Genomic DNA, 21,481 nt, shown 5'->3' on the forward strand with positions numbered 1-21,481 from the left:
AATAAATAAAATCTTTAAAAAAAAGAAATATCACTGTGAACTCATGATTTTTTTTAAATACATATTTCTAATTTAATTCTATTGAAAGGATTTAGGAACAATGTCATGACACTAGCAATGCACACACCTCACATGCAGATATTAATTCCTAAGTACCATTTTAACTAAAAGGAACAAAGCTTCTTGGATTCCAGTTCTAAAATAGGTAAAATACAAGGTGAAGCTATGATTTTTTTTTATTGTACCAGAAAGCAAAGAAATGCTCAAAGACTAAAGTCAAGTTAACTTCACCTACTCACCATTTTTGGGACAACTGGAGAATCAAAGAATGTGATGAGGTAACTGAGTAAAATATATCCTTGAGACCACAATGATAACAAATAAATTACATTCATAAATAAAAAGAGAAGGGGGAGTTCTCCTTTAGAGAAGAATACCAGCTATTAATTGTAGAAAAAATGATAGAATTAGAAAAATCATAGTCTTGCTACTCCTGAATAATTATCAAATCAGGAAAAGGACATCAAAAGACGCTAAAAGCACTGGATAAAATGTTGCTTATGTAGGCTATTCAATGTCAAAGAATCATTCAATGTCAAAGAATCATCACCTAATTACATTGGGGGAGGATGTAACTTTAAAGAAATGTGGTAGTGGGATGCCTGGGTGGCTCAGCGGTTGAGTGTCTGCCTTTGGCTCAGGGCGTGATCCTGGAATCCAGGATCAAGTCCTGCATCAGGCTCCCTACAGGGAACCTGCTTCTCCCTCTGCCTGTGTCTCTGCCCTCCCCCCATGAATAAATAAATCTTAAAAAAAAAAAAAAAAAAGAAAGAAATAAATCTGGTGCTCACCAACTTTCCCTAGAAATTGAATAGCATTACCAAATAGCATTGTAAGGTGCTGATGGTGTGAGGTTATGAAGAAGGACACAACACGTATAGAATATGCATACCAAAAATGGTTAACCTGAATTTTATTATGAGGAAACAATCAAATTTGGAACTTAAGACCTATGAGGCTGGGACTCTTCAAAACAGTAAAAGACATGAAAAAACAAAAAGGCAGAAAACCAAAGACAAAAGGGACATAAAAATTGCATGCAATGCATGTACTGGGATTGGCTCATAGATCAAAACAAAGTGCTAAAGACATTTTTGGACAATTTAAATATGCTCTACATATTAGACAATGTCACGGAAACTATTACATTTTCTTAGGTAAGATAAATGGTATAGTCACTTTTTAGGAGAATGCCTATTTTGATAGAAGATGCATGTTTAAGTACTTAGGGGTGAAGCATCAAGTCTAGTAACTTTGAAAAGCATATATATATACACACACACACACACACACACACAGAATGTGCACATGAGAGCACACACATGCAAATTGACAAAGAGTAATGGGTGTAATCTGTACTATTCTTTCAACTCGGTAGGTCTGACGTGTTTCTTTTTTTTTTTTTTTTTTTTTTTAATTTTCATTTATTTATGATAGTCACAGAGAGAGAGAGAGAGGCGCAGAGACACAGGCAGAGGGAGAAGCAGGCTCCATGCACCGGGAGCCCGACGTGGGATTCGATCCCGGGTCTCCAGGATCGCGCCCTGGGCCAAAGGCAGGCGCCAAACCGCTGCGTCACCCAGGGATCCCCAGTCGTTTAATTCTTGTACCTGTAACAGTTCAGGCTGGATGAACCAGATCAGCAGGCAGCTCTCCTCCACCGGGACTTTCAGACTTGGGTTCAGTTGTCTTCAATGTACAACTTTCGAAGTTGTTACCTTTCAAGTTGAAGTGCTGAGCCAGGCACTGAGGCAGAATGCACACATCACTCCCACTCCCGCTGGCTGATTTTCCTCCTGAGTTCCCATCTAGTGGCAGGGGAGATGGAAACCTTCAAGGTGGGCGGCCATATCCAGCTTCAACTCACTGCTTGAGAAGGGATTTCGGTGGAAAGCTAGTAGCCTCCATCACAGATGGAGGTGGGAAGCTAGTAGCCTCCATCACAAATTCCCTTTAAAAGGGAATCTTAAAGTATATAGACCAAGCAGTTTGCAATTTTTATTTCAAGGTTCGTGGAGTTTTGAATGTTTTAATTTTTTTCTTAGACTTGTCTTTATTTTTCCATTATGAACATGCATGTTCTTTGTAATGAAGAATTACACTTTATAAAAATAAGCCACTGAAACTCCAAAAAAGATTATTTCACTGGCAAATCTGCAGGATGCTTTATTTCCCACTCTGAAACAAACATACATGCTAATCTTAAATACCATGTAAGCAGTTTTCTACTCAGACCCCAGTCTCTGCCACACTGACTCTCAATCGTTTGCTTGAATCTCAGAGCCCCTTCCCCACCATATGATCCCACCTTGCTATCCAGCTTTTTTTTCTCCTCCCTCCTCCTACACACTTTGCTTTGGCCCCTTGCCCTGCTGTCTGAGAATCATGTCCTACCTGTTACTCCATCCATACCCTGGCTCCTGTGCTGCCTCTAGCCTAAGCGGTTACTACTCATCCTTCAGGTTCCAGAATCCACCACCTCCTCATGAGCCCTGCCTTGACTTCACATCTTTTTCTGTGGAATTCAGAACTGGTGCCAGCCGTTTATCGCTTAAATGTTGTTTTACGTTTTGCTAGTATGATATAATCTGATCTCTCCCATTGCAAGCTTTGTGTCTTTAGATGTCTTCGTGGTGCCTAGCATGGGGTTGAAGACATAGTGGTTTGCAAATGATACTTCTCAATTAATTCTCACATTTTATGACACCTTATTTTGAGTAGGAGGTATTTTTGTAGGTAGGTGATCTCCATTTGATGGCCAAATCTTTCATATTCCTCAGATGCTCCTCTCAACTAAAAGAGGAATATGAATTCAAATAAAGAATGGAGGAGAGGGATCCCTGGGTGGCGCAGTGGTTTAGTGCCTGCCTTTGGCCCAGGGCGTGATCCTGGAGATCCGGGATCGAATCCCGGTGCATGGAGCCTGCTTCTCCCTCCGCCTATGTCTCTGCCTCTCTCTCTCTCTCTCACTGTGTGCCTATCATAAAAAAAAAAATGGAGGAGAAATATATTGTAGCCACATTATACCTGAGCAATACCCAACTGAGAACAGTCTCAATGTGCTACTAAACACTACACTGTAGTATTCAAATTTTTAAAATTCAACATTTTCTGGTCACATATCACTTCCTTACCCACTGCTTACCACACCGAACTCTATCCCAAAGAATACCATACACACTGTTTCCAAAAGCATGAAAATGTGTTGCCACATGTGTGTAAACTGACAGTGATTTCTACAACACACAAGGGATCAATTTGCATTATAATACCTACAAGTGTCAAGAAATCTGTCATGTTTGCTATTTTAGTAGCTTGCAGCTCTGAGTTTCACCCAGAGGCCATTCCGTAGTGAGATGGAAAGTACAAAGCCAATTCTACAGTCTCACATGCCCCTTCTTCAGGGAGCAGACCCAATGGTCATCAGACATTAATTTTTTTTAAAGATTTTTAAAATTTATTTATTCATGAGACACACAGAGAGAAAGAGGTGCAGAGACACAGGCAGAGGGAGAAGCAGGCTCCACACAGGGAGCCCGACATGGTACCTGATCCCAGGTCCCCAAGATCATGCCCTAGACTGAAGTCGACACTAAACCACCGAGCCACTCAGGCTGTCCTATCAGACATTAATTTAATCAAGGCCACTACTGCTTTCAGATCAGTGTCTTAGGCTGAGTCATTCCAACTTGCTAGCATGAGTATCACAGACAGTGGCAGGTGGTAGTGGTGGTGGGGCTCTTTATCAAAGTCAATGGTACAGACAGGTGTGGGTGATATTTATACACGTGGCAGACCACCTGACTCCAAAAAGCATCTTATGGCAAAATGGAGAGCAAGGGTTTATTGCTAATCCTGCTCTTGCCCAGCCCCATCTGGCAGCCATATCTTCAGGTAGGAGATACAAATGGGGTTAAGCAGCAATCTCAATCTGGCAGGCGGTACCGGAGTCAAAAACAAAACAAAACAACAACCAAAACCCAAAAAAAGGTTACTGATCCCTGTTCTTTATTGTTGTTGAAGTTTATAATTCCAATAATCTCAAAACTGTCCTAAACATGGGCAGGACTTTATGGTTCTTGAATACACAAAGGGGCCCATACTAGCCAGAACGCTATTTATAGAAGCTACCCTCAAATTCTCTGTTTTTGTGTTTGACGCATAATGTGAATGTGGACTTTGGAGGTTTGAAGGTACACATTTGCACCCATAGTCCCTTGGTCACCCTTCCCATGTTGTTACTGTTTGAATGTCGAGAATCACCATCTTGATCGTTGTTTTTCATACTCTCATGAAAACACATTCATTTCAAATGTCATAAACACGTGGTCTTTCTCTGGCACCAGCTGACACTACACTTTGCCTCTTCCCTCTTATTTCCAGCAGGTTGTATCCTGGTCTACACTGTGTCATAAGATCTTCTTAGCCCAGCTTTCCACCACATGACGTGGCAAAATGGGTTTAGTCTCTCCATCTATCAGAATTCAGTAGCACACGGTAGTGGAGGGAGGGAAGTGGTATACCAGTTGAGAACCTGTTCCTTGGGTCTCAGAAATGAGCCATGAGGCAAGAGCTGGAGAAAAGTTGGTTTTGTCTGTCTCTTAACTGCTTTAGTCTCCTTGCTCTTCTGCTCATCTTTGTTCACTGTCATCTTGCCATTCCAGACTCAACATTGTTAGGTCCCAGGTAAAAAAAAAAAAAAAAAAAAAAAACTCATCATTTTCATACCCCTGAGGAAATGCATTCCATTTCCATCCCTTGGGTCACCATCTTCAAGGCCTAACTAGAACCATTATAGTGTGACTGAGCTGTTACTCCAGTGCCACTGCATTCCCTGACAGAAGTTCCTTCTCTTCCTTGTTTGACTCTTTCTCTGAACTTCTGAGAGAGCCCAGACCTGGGAGATCTATCTATCTATCTATCTATCTATCTATCTATCTATCTATCTATATAGAGAGAGACTATATTGTATATATATGTATATATAATATATACAATAATATATCTCTATAATGCCAGAAGAGCAAGTAGGGGATTTTTGGAAAATGTTAAGTACAAATAACACTCTAGAAAATGTCAATTTTGATAATAACTTGTTTTAGTTCACATGGCTTTATTAGGACTTTCTCAGCAAATTACAAATAGAGAACTTAGAATCCTCACATGTGTCATGTAACTCGATTTTTTTTCAAGTTTTTTCTAGTTTTTTTTTTTTTTTTTTTTTTTTTAATGCTTTAAACTTTGATTTTGAAAGAGCTGGTTTTCTTCCCTCAAAGGAATAGCAATGTGCTGTTGCCTCCACCTCCATGTGACATTTCAACTTAGGAACATATGGGGGAAGAAATGAAAATTGTAATTACTGTTCAAAATTACAAGAGGAAAAGACAGTTTTAAAAATCAACTTCAAATCAAAATAATTTAATTACTGTTTGATAATCTCTAAACATTGCTAAATATTTTCTGTTAGAGCTTTACTGCTCAAAAAAGAAATCGTACCATCTTTTCTTAAGACTAGATAAATTCCAACTACTTACAAGATGATCATAAATGATATAGTTTTTGAAAGAAACCAAGATTCCAATGTAGGAACTAATCCACCTTTCTATTCACATTTTTTCAGATGAGGTGAAAATCCAATAAAAGTTTTCATTTGGAATTTTGGTTTTTGCTTTCAACAATAGGTAGTTAATATTCAGTAGTTAGCTAGTTAATTTAATGGCTGAACATGAATGAACAACTAATTGAAAGGCCAATGCTTGTATGGCACTGCATGCCTGGCATTGTTCTGAGTGCTACCAACACATCTTAACTCATTTAATCCTCACAGAACCACCAAAAGGTAGACCACTATTGTTCATTGATGAAAAAACCTGAGATGCAGAGAGATGAACTAAAACTTACCCTAAAATATCAGAGAGGGTGACAAACCATGAGAGACTCCTAACTCTGGGAAATGAACAAGGAGTAGTGGAAGGGGAGGTGGGCAGGGCAACGGGGTGACTGGGTGATGGGCACTGAGGGGGGGCACTTGACAGGATGAGCACTGGGTGTTATACTATATGTTGGCAAATCAAACTCCAATAAAAAAATATATAAAATAAATAAATAAATAAATAAATAAATAAATAAATAAAACTAACCCTATGTCACACAACAACTCTGAAAGGGCCAGGATTCCCTCCTAGGAAGTCTTAAATAGGGACGCCTGGGTGGCTTAGTGGTTGAGCACCTGCCTTTGGCCCAGGGCGTGATCCTGGAGTACTGGGATCAAGTCCCACATCGGGCTCCCAGCATGGAGCCTGCTTCTCTCTCTGCCTGTGTCTCTGCCTCTCGCTGTGTCTCTCATGAATAAATAAACTCTTAAAAAAAAAAAAAAAAAAAAAAAAGAAGTCTTAAATACTACACTTTAGTGCCAGAATGAGTTACTCTGACTTGTCCCATCAAGGATCATCCTCCCTGCATAGTATGATAGGTTTTGATAAGAGAAGATAAATAAGAATGACAGAGAACATAAGAGGGCATGAATAAAGGCACAAAAAGTTGAAATGATTTGCTTACAATGACTCAATGAAACAAGCACATTCATAAGTATTACAGTTCCTGCCATTGTGACTTTAGTTTCCTGCTGACACAAAACCCTCTTTCAGCTACAACTTCTGGACTCTCTGGAATGATTACCAACCAGAAATAAGTTTGATGGAACCAGTAACCAGAAAAGGATGTACTCAGAATGCAGGTGCACAATTCCATATGTAATAGGCACTGTCTAGAAGGCCAAACTTTCTTTCACCTTTTATGTTATTAAAGGCTTGAAGTATAATGAGTGGGTGAAGGAAGGATAAATATGGCTTAACACCCACCCAATAAAAAAAATCTTGTCACCAACTCACTCCTCCCAGTTCACCACTGCTTGGGGCAAGCAAAAAAATCCAGCCCTGGCTGAAGGTAACAGACCCACCAGTAATGGTGAACACTATTATTGTTCCTGACACTGTCACTGCAGATATTGGTAGTCTTAGCCCAGAACAGCTTTCTTGCCTTTGCATTGGTTAGAAATAAAGGGCTGAATAACAGGCTGTATGAGCCTGTATGAGCAGGCTTCTCTACCCACTAATGTCAGGTATTTGTGCTGGGCAGTGTGTGGAGGAAATTCCATCACATGTTCACTGATGCTCTTCTTGACTGTGACAGTCTTAGGCATCATAATTAAAATTTGCCCACATTACCTTCTCTGAAAACAGCCTGTATCTTGCTCAGAAATGACTTAATACTTCATCTTTGACATGTCACAATCATTTTCAAGGATTTCTATTAAATTCCAGAATCAAAAAGGAAAATGGAGAACCAATTCATTAAGTTCTTTCTTTTTCCCTGTCTCTTTATCTGATTTGTTTTCTAAAATGACAGAGAGAAACAATAATTATTTGTTTGAAGACTGTATCCAGACTCTAAATTACAAAACATGACTTATAATCTTAAAGGATAATGATCTGTCCACCTGCAAATTTATACAGACTTCTTTGGAGAAGACTGACAAGTAGGGGACTTTTTACAATTGTTTGTCTTAATGTTGCACCCAATAATTCAAAGCTACTCAGAGTATTTTCCCCGAGTCAGGAGCCTTGAAATGAAAATGCCACAACTGTCAGCAAGAACGATGAGCGAGATCAATACAAATTGCCACAGTTGGAAGGGGAGGAGGGGCATTAATGTAGCACTTTGTCTCCAAAAGACTGCATCTTCAGAGGACTTTCTAATACTAGACTAATGTGCCTGAAGAAGAACTGAGTGATCCTTCCCCTGGGAGGGAGGGGTGGAACCTTGGGGTTTTGTTCCAGGGTGTATCACAAATCATACCACCAGGACCTAAAACTGTAAGGCAGGGGGGCACCGTAGGTGGCTCAGTTGGTTGAGTGTCTGGCTCCTGGTTTCAGCTCAGGTTACCACCTCTGTGTCTTGGGATCAAACCCAGCCTGGGTCTCAGTGAGGAGTCTGCTTGAGGATTCTTTCGTTCCTCCTCTGCCCCTATCCCTTAAAATATAAAAATCTTCTAAAAAAAAAAAAACTAAAAAAAAAATCATAATGTATGACTTAACTCCCTCCTCATGATCAGGTTTTCCATAGCCATTTACACTGCTTTTGTTATTTCTCTGGTGGATGTAGTTGTGGCAAAGTATATAACTACTGAATGCCTGGATAATTTCTGTTGTGTTGGAAAAGCTGTCCTGAGATACTCTGACACTGCAGGAATCATGATTTGGCTGTGCATAGATTTATACTGACTTCTTTTTTTTTTAATTTTATTTATTTATTCATGATAGTCACACAGAGAGAGAGAGAGAGAGAGAGAGAGGCAGAGGGAGAAGCAGACTCCATACAGGGAGCCCGACGCGGGACTCAATCCCGGGTCTCCAGGACCGCGCCCCGGGCCAAAGGCAAGTGCCAAACCGCTGCACCACCCAGGGATCCCTATACTGACTTCTTTATAGAAGACTGACAAGTAGGAGACTTTTAAAAAGATTGGTCTGTCATAGGTTGCACCCAGTAATTCAGAATATTAAACTGAGGTTCAATCTTTTCAGCCCCAATACACTATCTAAATTTCCTTTTCAGGGATGCCTGGGTGGCTCAGTGGTTGGGCGGCTGCCTTCAGCTTGGGTCGTAATCCAGGGTCAAGTCCTGCATCAGGCTCCTGCGAAGAGCCTGCTTCTCCCTCTGCCTGTGTCTTTGCTTCTCTCTCTCTCTGTGTCTCTCATGAATAAATAAATCTTTTAGAAAAATTTCCTTTTCATTGTCAGGTATATGATTACCATAAGGAATATTTTTCCTCACCCAACCAGCAGTTCAAATAACAAAATCAGGGACACCTGGATGGCTCAGCGGTTGAGCATCTGCCTTCAGCTCAGGTCCTGATCCTGGGATCCGGGATCAAGTCCCACATCGGGCTCCTTGTGGGGAGCCTGCTTCTTCCTCTGCATATGTCTCTGTCTCTCTCTCTCTTATGAATAAATAAAATCTTTAAAACAAACAAAACAAAAATAACAAAAACAAGAAGTTTAAGGGCATTGATTGCTTCCTCTGCTTTCTTATGTAGCCTTTAACATGAGCTGTTTGGGTTTACATAAGGGTCAGAAATGCATTCTTGCCATAATGTTCTACATGATAGACTCACAGAAGTGCCTTCTTTTTATGTTCTACAAAACAGACTCATTAACTTTGCTATTATTTCTAACTGGTACTTCTAAATTGATACAGTCCATCAAAATCTCACTGGTAAAAAGGCATATTAAGCATGACAGGATGCTCCAGTGTTAGCGCTAAAGGAGGCCATGCATTCAGCTCTTCTCTCCTCTGCATAGCAAAGATGACCCACTTGGCCACTGATACTGACACCTTTCATTTTTGGTAGAGTTCTGCTGAGGAGGATCCTCTAGCCGAACCAAGACCATCTACCAAGAGTTCTGCAGCTCAGTGTGATTCCAGACTTCCAGCAATTGACCAAACATCAGTCAAACAGAAACATAAAAGTACCATGACTCCAAGGAAACTGGAGAAAGCAGGCCCCAGCAAACCCTCTTCAGGTGAGTGGCTGACTTGACTTACTGAAATTCACAAAATCTAAAATCCCAGTATTATAGGTAATGACAACAGTCAGTCAGATTGGTGGTATTGGTTATTCCTAATGTCCTCCAAATGGTAAATTCAGGTTTTGGAGGGTCCAGTGATCTTATGCAAATGGTAAAATTCATTCCAGGGTAGAATAGCAGGTCAAGGAGGTGTGAATTATGTAGAGTAAGTGTTCCCACTGCCCACATTTCCTGCCCAATCATTGGTTTTTGTGTGGCACTTGCCTGGAATTGGCACTTTTTTCATCTTCTTCACCCTCTGGTGGGGAGGAGTGAGGGGTGGATAAAGGCATTTGGCCCCAGGTATCAAATTTTATGACTCAAGCAAGAGCATGAAGAGCTGCTTTCAAAAGCATCTGAATGCCATAATTTGTAGCCAAGAAAGAGTAATAAAGTCCTCTGGTTCTGAGGTTGTCCTCTCTGGGAGAAAAAGGGCTTGATAAATCCTCCCTTTTGTGCAATTTGGTAAATAACTCACTCTTTAGGAGCCTTTGAAGCGGAGATCAGTCCTCCGCTTGAGGCAGAAGTGATTTAATAGTATCCAGAAAGAGGATAAATTCAAGTGAAAGCATGGAGTCCCTCGGGCTCATCCCCATCAAAGCCAACATATGGAGGACAAACTTGATTCCTCTAGGAACAGACTTCGAAGTTAGGGTAACTAGGCAGAAAGGTCTGCTTTCTGCTTGCAGTAGAATGGAAATGATCCAAATTAACTGCTGAAGAATTTGTAAATAGTGTGCAATTCATTTAAATACAAATCACAACTACTTTCTAATCCTAAATAGCTCTTGTCATGCAACCACCCGTCCAGTTAAGTCTTAATGCATTTTTAGAAAATGGCAGCTTTCCCTCAGATTAACCACCCACATTTTGTTGCTTTAATGAAGTTAAAAAAAAAACAAATTGGCTTCTGAAATGATGTCCTTCCAAGCAAAGCCTGAATTCTATTTCCTTATTTAATCAAGGGAAAGTATCATCAATAGTTAACAATTTCTCATTTTGAAGACTTAGTAGGAAGAATGTTTTTAATTCAGCTGTTTAAGAATGGAATAGAGCAGATAAGATCATTCCCCAAATATTTCAAAATACGTGTTGTAATTTATTGAATTGGGGATGTTTTTAATAGGAAAAAAATGAATTTAAGCTTAAATAATGCAATTCCATTCACTTGATATAATTCCTAGCCTTCTTACTAAAACTGGGTAGCTATTCAAATGGGCTGCTTTGTCATCTGTGGAGAATAATCATTAAAATGTACAGTTTAGGTCCACTAGATGATTTTGGTCTGTGTGATTAATACAGATGCTTTTCTGACTGAGCAAACTCCATATGGAACTTACAACACTGACAAAAGGAAGAATTAACTCACTTTACATTCTATAAAACATCACGTTTGAAGAATCACTAGCCTGGAAAACACCAAGGTTTAGGCAAGAGAGCCAAGTTGGCAGAAATATATCTATTTCATCAAATGAGGGATGTTACTTATAGTAAAAGCTTTTAAAAAGCACCAGCTTTATCATCCTATTATGACCCTAGACCATGTCCAAGATCCATGCAGGCGGGAGCTGAACTGGGCTCTGGCTGTCCAGCGAGGACAGCAGTCCTGATGATTGATGCCAGTTGCTACGGAAGCCGAAGCAGTTGTGCAGCAAATTGCGTTCATCAAGTTGGCTAAAAGCAAAGCGTTGGTGTGTTAAGATCCACTCATTTTACATGTGTAGATGCACCCTCAGAGTTCCTTAATTAGCACAGTGAAATGAGAGCCCAGAGACATGGTGAGAATTTAAGCCGAGTCTTTTCAGGAAAAGTCTAGTTGAGTGGCACTAGCAACTCAGAAGAATCAAACAAATACCCTGCTGTTGGAGAAAAAGAGGACTTGGGGCCTAAATTATCTGTACATGTTGATCCAATTCACTGGGTAAATTCAGAGTTTCCTGCTTTTCTTCACCTCTGTAGAGAAATATTTTCCTAAAGCTTTTTGAGAATGATCCAAAGTTGGCAATGAATCGCCAAAACTTCTTCCCATTTCAGAACTGGGACTCTATGCAGAAACGAAGCATCAAACCCAGTGAAATCCCTTTGAAACATCTGTGTAATAGGCTACCCTTCCCCAATGAGCTATGCTAGACTTTTCCTGAATACAATAATATAGCCAGGAAATGCAGCCTGCCTTACGTGCAGATCTATGTAATGATAACCCATTCTATACAGGAGTTTTTCCTTATATCCATGTGAACTACCATCTAGAGCCCCTAAGAAGGCTATTTACAACCTAGGAACCAGTGGTACCCTCTACAAATAGATCTATAACTGTCAGATTTTCATTGGTCTTCACACTGTATTAGAAGGAATTCACACATTTTAAATTAAGTTCATATATTCCATGAAACTGTTGCTAAGTGAGTTGGCTTGTGATTCTCCATGCTATCTCCCTCCGTGGGGTGTCAGGCAAGTGCTTTGGAGTCAAAATGTGTAGATTAGCATCTGGCCTTGTTTCTTATTTACTGTGTGGCCTTTGGACAAGTGACTTCTCTGTGCTCAGCTTCCTCATCTGTAAAGTGGGTTGGGCGGGGGGGCGTCAAAATGGATCCTACCTGCTGAGATTGCTGTAAAGATTCAATGATAAAACGTATGCTCAGCCATTAGAATGGTGCCCCATACCATAAGCACTTGGTAAATTACAGCATTAGGATCTCTAGGACGTGAGAACTGTATTTAAGAGAATGAACTAGAAAACCTTGTTTTCTTTGCCTTAATGTGGTCCTCCTCCCCACAATCCTTTTTTTCTCTTTACCAAAAATCAGAGTTATACTTTAAAAATCCTGATATAAATGCAGGTACAGATGCTTTTACTACACCCTGAATTTCCAAAGCAAAACACAAAAGGGAAAAAAATGAATAATCAGAAAGCATTCACCAAGCCAGAGATTTGCTTTATCTCCAAAAAGACATGGAAAATTCAGGCAGTGAGTCAAGACCCAGCTGCGTCTGATGTGCAATGGATTCAGAAATCCCATTTCATGATCAAGGTGAACACTGATACAGGGTGGGATAGAAGCCTAGCAGAGTTACATATTCTTACTTCAGAATTTGGTATGGATTTGTGAAAAGCAGAGCAGTCTGCAGGCCCAGCAAATGCTGGGGGAAAGAGAAACACAGACAGCAACTGTGGCCTCCAACTCCTGGACTCCTGTCTACAACCAAGACCCCGCCCAGCCCTCGCCTGAGTTGTAAAGAAGTTACCTCTCCTTTCCAGGACACGTAGAGGCATCCAAAGGCCATTGTGCTGTGGGGTTCTGGCGCGTGAGTCCCGCAGTGCCTGCCTCAATGCCAGGCACACGGGAAATGAGTGTGCCCTCTCCTGTCACCTAGAGCTTGGGCACTGTCTTCAAGTTAGGTGCCAGGAAAATGGATCTGGATGGAGTCCTGGAGCCTGCTTCCAAAACCTTGCCCTTTAAAACAAAGCCAAGCATTCTGAAATTATCCTCACTTATTACTGAGTTCAGTGTTAGTCATTACCAGATTCACATTTGTGGGAGTAGCAAAACCTATTCAGCTTAATAATGGCTTATCGTGAAGACGTATTCTTGTAAAGCTAAGAAAGAACAGTGAATTCATATTTAAAAAGATAAACATCTAACATTAACTGTGGTCTCTTTTGAGTTGGGAAATATTTGAAGGGCAGCTTGGAAGAGAAATTTGAGGCAAATCCCAAATCTTCATAACTTACCTTGCAAATAAATCCTGAAGATTTTCTCAAAAGACCAAGATTAATGAATTTCCAGGCAGTTGTTGGTGTCCAACAACTTTCCAGGCCATCTGCCCAAGATAGAAAACAACCAACCTAAGTGAATGCTCCTGCTTTTATATACAGAATCAATTCATAATTGTTTATGATAATGCTTCCAAGACAGTAGGGCTTAGGGATGTCACAGAGTCCAGAATTTGAAGTCCTGGCACAGAATCCTCCTGGTCTACCACTTTATAGTCCTATAAATGTGAGCTGGCAAATTCTCTAAACTCTGTTTCCTCATCAGTAAAATCGAGTTATTACCTACCTCACCAGGTAAACAGGAGGATTAACATCTTAGGGAAGAGCTTAGGCCTTAGGTAAAGGTCAGTCCCCAATCCTCCCTTTACCTTTGAAGCCTACTCCCACCACCAACTGCTCCTCCAGGGTTGGCATCTTTTTATAAGCTGCTCAACCAAAATCATCTTAATTTGAGATGTAAGAGAGCTTATAACTTTATTATAAAAAATTTCAGGGGTGCCTGGCTGGCTCAGTCAGAAGAGCAAGCAACTCTTGATCTTGGGGTTGAGTATTCAAGCCCCACATTAGGTGTAGAGATCACATAAGTAAATAAACTTAAACATTTAACTATTTGTTTTGCAATGAGGTCATCCACTTACCTGGTACCTCTGAGATGTTAGCAAAGCCATCCAATCGGCCCTGCTATCCCAAGGAGGAAGATACCAAGACACATTAATTTCCTCATCCATCACCCATTCATTCTGCACTTTAGCATTTTGCTTAATGCATAATTACCTGCCAGGCACTGCATGGGTGCTGGGCACACAGAAATAATAAAACAAACAGAACCTGCCCTACAGGGGCTCACAGCTTAGTGGAAGGGCAGGATACCATCATGTCCCTACACAGGAAAGTTCTATGAGCTTGTGGGCAGGGATAAGTGGGGTTAAAATTCCTAAATGACAGGAAATGTAGCCAGGTGGGGAAGGCAAGAATGAGGTGCCCCATAGGAGGTATGGAGTATGCAAAGGCATGGAGGAGAGAGACAAGAGGCAGAAAGACAGACACAGCCAAGGAACCACAAGTAGTCTAGGGCTTTGGGCCTGAAGCATCCCTAGACTAGAGCAGAGACATCCCCTGAGAGCTGATTAGAAATGCAGAACCTCAGGTCCCATTTCAGACTTACTGAACCAGAATTTGCCTTTAATAAGCTCTCTGGGATATCTGTATGAACATTTGAGTTTGAGAAGCTCTGCTTTAGGGTCAGCCCACAAATTAGGAAGTGTAGAGTATAAAGCTAACATCCTATAGGTAGGCAAGGACCCCAAGGGCCTTGCATGTCAAGCAGAAGGCACTGGAGCAGCAGCCAGGGAGGGGATCCAAGTGGGAAGCGATGCCATCCAACTGGCATTTTTAAAAGCGGACTGTAGCATGGAGAGGGGCTGGTGGAGAATGAAGGAAGCCTGATCTGTCAGACTGAGACACCAGACAAAGTGTAGGTGTGGTACAACCAGAGAGAAACGAGGGCTGGACCTGGAGTAAAAGCAGAGAGGATGGGGAAAGAGCTAGGCTTAAAGGATGTTCAAGGAAGAACATGGTAGGAGAACTGGTAGAACTTGGTGACTTTTGGGTGTGAGGATAAGGAAAAAGGAAGAACCAAAGTTGGAACACCCGGGTTGCTCAGCAGCTGAGCATCTGCTTTTGGTTCAGGCCATAATCCCAGGGTCCAAAGATCAGGTTCTGCATTGGGCTACCGGCTAGGAGCCCACTTCTCCCTCTGCTTATGTCTCTGCCTCTGTGTCTCTCATGAATAAATAAAATCTTAAAAGGAAGAACCAAAGAGAAGCTGGAGTTCTGACCAGAAAACTAGGCCAGTGGAGGTTGCCTTTGCCAAGGCTGAGAAAGCAAGAAGAGAGTTGGGCCCATCCTGTTGGTGTTGTCTGGAGGGGCAGGCAATCTGGCCAGAAGGAAATGCCAGCAAGCACCTGAGGATGCAGGTCTGTGGCTCAGCAGAGAGATCCTAGCCGCCAGCAGGAATCCAAAGGCCTGGAGTACAAGGGGGCTGAAGAGTGTCTTCCCTGTGAGAGTACATGGAGCAAACAGAAATAATGTGAGGACAGGACAGAAGGACAAGACAACCAGAGAAAGGATGTGAGAAGTAGGAGCCACTCCAGGAGCCTACAGAGGCATTTAGAAGTGAAGGAGCAGATACAAGTAAATAAGGACTGAGACACTACCCTCCATTATACTGTTAGTAATTGTTTCCATCTGGATGGTTCAAATGATGGCATTTTAGAACTGGAACCGATTTCAGTTGCAGTCTTTCCCAAATGTCTATGATAAGAATCACCAGGAAGGTACTTGATTAAAACACACATTCCTGGGTCCCATTCCTGACCCAGAGCATAAGATTCTCCAATAAAGCCGCCTACAAAACCACGTCTTTAATAAACACTACAAGTGATTGTCATCAGAGGTTTGGACATCTGTCTGAGAGCCTTCCTTCTAGAATTTTAAAGTTGAGAGATTCCTGGGGAACCTGATAAGCTGCAGGTTCTGATTCAGTAGATTGGGGTGGGCCAAGATTCTGTGTGTCTAAGAAGTTCCCAGGAGGACATCCAGGCTGGTGGTCAAAGGACTGCCCTTGGAGGAGCAAGGCTAGGGAAAACACCTGTCTCATTCTGCAGATGAGGAAACAGGTTTCGAGAAGGTAAGCAGTTGATCCAAGGTGACCCACCTGGTTAGCGGCAGCGCTGAGAGATTTGTCACGCATGAGGGGGTCTCTCTGGATCGTGACTCCATTAGGTGCCCATACTCTGCCTACAGCAAGGTTGGCAGATTAAGTGTGAGGTTAGCAAGCAAATCATTAACTTCACTTGGACGCCTCCCTCGTCCACCTGCTTCTTTCCCCCTTGGTCCTTCTCTCCCTTTCCACGATCCCACCAGGATCTCTCTGCTTCTTTCTTTTTCCCAAGCCTCCTCTCTGCAGCAGAAAGGCCAGAGTAGGGCATGACCGCCACCTCCTCCTGCAGGCAGCTGGAGGACTGGTGGGGGAGAGCCTTACCTAGGTGAGGCCCTGCCAGCCACCGTATGTTGCAGCCGCCACAGCTAATTAGACTGGCTGTGGGTGGCTGTGGGAGAGAAGCAGGGACCCAGAGCCTCTACGCAGGAACTTAGTGGGGGAAGAACCTTCTTGTGTCTGGCAGGGAGACCAGAGACTCCAGGCTGGAAAAGGGTGTGATGATGAGGCCATGTCCCTCAGTTAACTCCTAAGTGACTCTGAGATCCAAGTCCGCCTGCCCCTATGGCACCTGGGCATGTGACCCCCGAAGAACACTTTTTGAGTTCTGATTCATTCACGGTTTTTTTTTGTTTTGTTTTGTTTTTTTAAGATTGTCCTTTCCCACCGTGAGTGCTGCCTCCTGACTGCTCTTTTTCTTTTGTGCAGGTGACAGCAGCGAGCACCCTCTGTTCTGTGTTGAATATTCCCCTTACTGCTCCGTCTTTTCTTTCTCCCCCGTCCCGCAGCCCAATACCAATTACTGCTGCCTCCTCCTGCCACTCGTGCCACCTGCCTCCCCGGGGGCCCCGGCCCCCCGCCCACAGCTGCCCCCGGTGCCCTTCCCCTCCTTCATGAGCCCCTCCTCTGAGTCCCCGGGGCCCGTGCCCGAGTCCCCGGCCACCCTGTGCTACTTCCCCGTCTCCCGCCCCGCCCCGGCGGAGACCCCTGTGCTGTGCCTGCCCGGCCCCAGGAGGCCCAGTAAAATCTACCTGGTGTGGTAAGTGGCCCTCGGCCGGGCACACAGCACAGCGGAGGAGTCGGGGTGAGGGGGGACTTCAGGCTTCCAGAAGGCAGTGGACTGGACGGGAGGGGGAGCGGGGGGAGGCCCGAGGGCGAGGTCACCACCAACCCCGGGCGGTGAGGGGGGCAGGAAGACCACACAGCCGCCACCCCGCCTCTCAAGCTCCTCGCAGCGCCGAGGAGCCAGCGACCAATAAAATCCCGTCATCTCGCGAGACTCCTTGGATTTCTTCGCGCGTGCGCGTGTCGTCCGGCCGCCGGTGGCCACGTGACCGGGCGGGAGGGCGCAGGTGCTCCCGAGGCTTGCAGGCAGCCGGACGGCCCTTGGGAACCGCGCTTACAGGGGACTGGTTAGAGGACTCCGTCACTGCGTACGTTCCCTTCCCTGCCTACTTCTTAGGCACCCCATTTCCCCAAATCAAAAAAAAAAAAAGAAAAGAAAAGAAAAGATCCCACCTCCTGGGCTCCAAAATAAAATATTTACGGTACGTAATTAAGCTTTAATTAAGATCTCCTCTGGGTATGTGAGCCGGCACACAACTTCCAGCTCACCCAAAGAGGCGGGTAGACGCGACCTGTTGTTTGTGACTGTACAGAAAGCTGCCTGTTACACACCGAGGCAGCCCCGGCTCTTGCGATTAAGCTGTCATTCTTCCCACGATCTCAAAGGAGCAATACATTTTTAAAGGCATCTTCGGAGAATCTAGGCACCTCCTAGTCGAGAAGGGAGGGAGGGGGTCAAGGGTTAGGAATTGTCATTTTCACTGTTTCTTTTCGACTTTGTCTCTCAAGAACCGTGTCTGTGTATATGGCAAGTGATGTCAAGACCTGAAGGATGATCAGGCACACGGAACTAACAGGCCCTGTTCGGTGGACGTGGTTCTCAGTCATCCGGGCCTTGTATGAATATGAGATGCCGGGGATCCCTGGGTGGCCCAGCGGTTTGGCGCCTGCCTTTGGCCCGGGGCGCGATCCTGGAGACCCGGGATCGAATCCCACGTTGGGCTCCCGGTGCATGGAGCCTGCTTCTCCCTCTGCCTGTGTCTCTGCCTATCTCTCTCTCTCTCTCTCTCTCTCTCTCTCTCTCTCTGTGACTATCATAAATAAAAATTAAAAAAAGAAAAAAAGAACTATTCAGTCAACAATTAGAATGTCCCAGCATCATCAAGAGACCTAGGGCAAACACCTTTTATCTAAATAGCCATTTGGTTTCTTTGCTACAGGAGGCATCATCTTGCTCAGATGCTAGAAGAAGGTGCAAAGCAAACCAAAGTCTCTCCCAAATTCACCGACAGACTTCAGGGTGCTGAGATGCGGTGATGAGACTCCTGAGCACAAATCTCTCACTTGTCTCAAAGGCCAAGGGTCTGTCCTCCTCTCTGAAGACGAAGTTCTACTTCCTCTTCCAGTGTAAATATAACTTGGGTCTTTCTGCACGTTAATACATGTCCCATGCCACAGGGAGGACCATCCTGGAAAGGCCCCAGAGGTCTGAAGTATGGTTCGATTTGGGTACAGATAAAGTAATTAGGAACCGGAATCAGGGTACGTACAAGTTCTGCAGCCTAGCACCTCATTTGTGACTGCAGTTGCAGGTGGGGAAAAAAGAATATTTTGTTAAAGAATTTGCTTTCCATAGAATCCAAAGGTTATCACAAGAGAGAAGTCAATGGTACAGCCAAATTGGATTACAATCTTTTAAGGTCATGACCAAAATGTCTTACTCATCTCTGTGAACCCTCAAATTATTACATAGCAAAGCCACACAGGTATTTGTTGAACAGATTATAATAGAAAGGGAGTTGCTATTTACCTTTTGGATTTTTATAGAGGATTGAGGGAGGGAGTCAGAACTGCACAGAAATGAAGGCAGCTGAATAGATTATTCTCAACCAATGAAACCTGAATAGCAAGTTTCTGGTCCTGAGAGTTCTCTCTTGAGAGTGACTTCAGACTCCCAGTTAGTAGTAGTAGTACTAGTGGTAGTAGTAGTAGTAGTAGTAAACTGTTTATGGTAGAAGCTGAAGCTACCATTTAGAGCAAGTTAAAAGCACCAGACACTAAGTGAGGCTGTTTATGCATATTATTGCTAAACCTGGCAATAATTCAGCAAGGTAGGAATATTCCCATTTCACAGCTGCAGATACTGAGGTTACTGCCCAAGTTAGCTCCTGCCCACCCTATCATTTTCACTGCCAGACCTAGTAAAACAATCTCTAGGTTTTCAGCTTTATGACTTTGGTTTACTGAAAACTCAGAGACGATATGGTAATTTTCAGAAATCGTTTAAAAGATCTGGTGCTGCTAAAAAAAAAAAAAGATCTGGTGCTTTGAAGCAAGTATCTTTTTGAACAAGAAGACAAAATAATCTGTTAAGTCATCTTGAATGTTCAGTACAAGAAAAAGTTTGTTCTACTTTTGGAGTCCCCTATGGTAGCTGAATGCATCTTTTGGAGCCCTTCAAATCACACAAAGCAATTACTATTTGTCCTATAGGAAACAAGGCAACACAAGGCTGGCTAAGATGGGGTCCTCATCCTTAAGGAGCTTACTGTCCAGTAGGAGAGAAAAGATGCATACCTCAGGCAATGTTAGAAGATGTAAATACTAAAGGTCCTAGGAATCCTCAAAGTACTGGCCAAAGCAGAGTCAAGGGACATGAAACTGGAAACAGACCTAAGAGGACCTGCTGGCTGGCACAGGCTAGGGAAGAAAGGTCCTTGGTGGGAGGATCACACCCCTGGACTATGGGAGGATGTGGAGGGGGCCAGGGCTGTGGGCAGTGTGAGGTTCTGCTGCCCAGGATGTGAGGGAACTGTGAATATTCTGAAGGGATCCCTGCTAGGAATCAAAGTGCAATCTTTGTGACCAGGACCTTTGTGCCTGAGCCCCAAGCCTGCCCCTTCCCTGGTAGTGCTTCTGTTGCTTCCTCAGTAAAAATCCTGTGGCGTCCTGCCCCGTCATCGGATGAGAGGCAGGAGGCAGTTGTTGACTGCTGGAAGCTCAGAGGGATGAGGTCCTAGTGACCAGGGAGAAACCTCTGGATTGCAGGAAGGCATCTCTTAGTGCTGAGAAGGTGCCTCCCTCACCTCCTTCGTGCTGGGTCCTGTGCTGTAAAGCCCCCCTCACTCTCCTTGAGGTTGGGGGAAACTGTGTCTCATCACCACCTTACACCCTCTGAAGAATATATTCTCATTTTCTAGAGAACTCCCCTCCTTTCTGGTCAGGATCGTAACTTCTCTGGACTCTACCACCTCCCCTATGTGAGCCTCCAACACGAACAGCCCCCTTTTTCTATCCTGTCCCCAGGGGAACATGGCCTCCTCTGCCTTGGGGCACAGAACCCAGTACCTTCCCCTCCTGGGACCCATCAGGAGAAGCAGGTAGTACCTAATCATTGTATTAAACTTGGCTTCATGAACCGCCATGGAGAATTCTCAGTCATTTCCTGAATCTGGATGAAAACTACTCACGCAACCACAACATACACTTTGGAACATAAATCCAGTTGTCTTCACCGGCCAAGAACGGCTGCTGTCTTGCACACAACTCAAGGACTTTCCCTTGAGTTGCCTGCTGGCTATGGCTATTTGTGAAATTTCTTTTTTTTTTTTTTTTTTTTAATTTTATTTATTACAGTCAGAGAGAGAGAGAAAGGCAGAGACACAGGCAGAGGGAGAAGCAGGCTCCATGCACCGGGAGCCCGACGTGGGATTCGATCCCGGGTCTCCAGGATCGCGCCCTGGGCCAAAGGCAGGCGCTAAACCGCTGCGCCACCCAGGGATCCCTATTTGTGAAATTTCTGAATGGTCCAAGAGGGGATGAGCCTGGCAAATTCTCTTGGAAAGATTGAGTTCAGATATTCACAATCTAACTGCCTTATAAACCAAAGAACTTGCAGAGAGGCATGGAAAATACTGGAACTCTTGCCCCAAACTCCATGTGTACCATCGCTTCAGACACACTCAGAAGAAATGTGAGATGATCCAAACCAATTAGTGACCTAATTCAAAATGTGGATTTTTAAAAAATTTTGGGAACTCAATCCACATTGGCATCTTTCTATGAATTTATCATCCTGGCACAGTGGTGGGTAGCACATAGCCAAGAAAACAGGTATACTTGATGGCCCAAATGCCTGGATCCTTTCTGGAAGGCCCTGTGAGCTGCTAATAAACCACCTGAGGATATGGAGGTACAAAATAGGCTGTGAGGGGATCCCTGGGTGGCACAGCGGTT

General features: G+C 43.5%; 1 protein-coding gene and 1 long non-coding RNA gene across 12 annotated transcripts in view; one reads left to right on the forward strand and one right to left on the reverse strand.

Annotated features, from left to right (window-relative positions):
- The window catches only part of MARCHF10 (membrane associated ring-CH-type finger 10), an 88,399-nt gene that overhangs the window by 31,566 nt on the left and 35,352 nt on the right, over positions 1 to 21,481 (forward strand). For 6 of the 8 annotated variants that reach the window (XM_077853883.1, XM_077853886.1, XM_077853885.1 and 3 more), the window contains exons 4-5: positions 8,382 to 8,495; positions 9,470 to 9,641. In XM_077853883.1, coding sequence (XP_077710009.1) covers positions 8,382 to 8,495; positions 9,470 to 9,641 — 286 coding nt within the window. The remainder of the gene's footprint in view (positions 1 to 8,381; positions 8,496 to 9,469; positions 9,642 to 21,481) is intronic. The other 2 variants (XM_077853887.1, XM_077853890.1) reach the window with 1 other exon arrangement.
- LOC144286856 (uncharacterized) lies at positions 1,508 to 17,448 on the reverse strand. Of its 4 annotated transcripts, none has more exons than XR_013354777.1 (6): positions 17,212 to 17,446; positions 16,178 to 16,260; positions 13,420 to 13,508; positions 12,933 to 13,141; positions 5,224 to 5,380; positions 1,508 to 4,725 (listed from the first exon to the last, which is right to left on the reverse strand). It is a non-coding gene; the product is annotated as an uncharacterized LOC144286856 (long non-coding RNA). The 4 variants fall into 4 exon arrangements; XR_013354778.1 differs by lacking the exon at positions 1,508 to 4,725 and adding an exon at positions 7,287 to 7,455 and having other exon boundaries at positions 5,264 to 5,380; positions 17,212 to 17,448; XR_013354779.1 differs by lacking the exon at positions 1,508 to 4,725 and adding an exon at positions 8,928 to 9,076 and having other exon boundaries at positions 5,264 to 5,380; positions 17,212 to 17,448.

The sequence above is a fragment of the Canis aureus genome, chromosome 16, assembly GCF_053574225.1.
Source record: "Canis aureus isolate CA01 chromosome 16, VMU_Caureus_v.1.0, whole genome shotgun sequence".
Taxonomy (NCBI): Eukaryota; Metazoa; Chordata; class Mammalia; order Carnivora; family Canidae; genus Canis; species Canis aureus.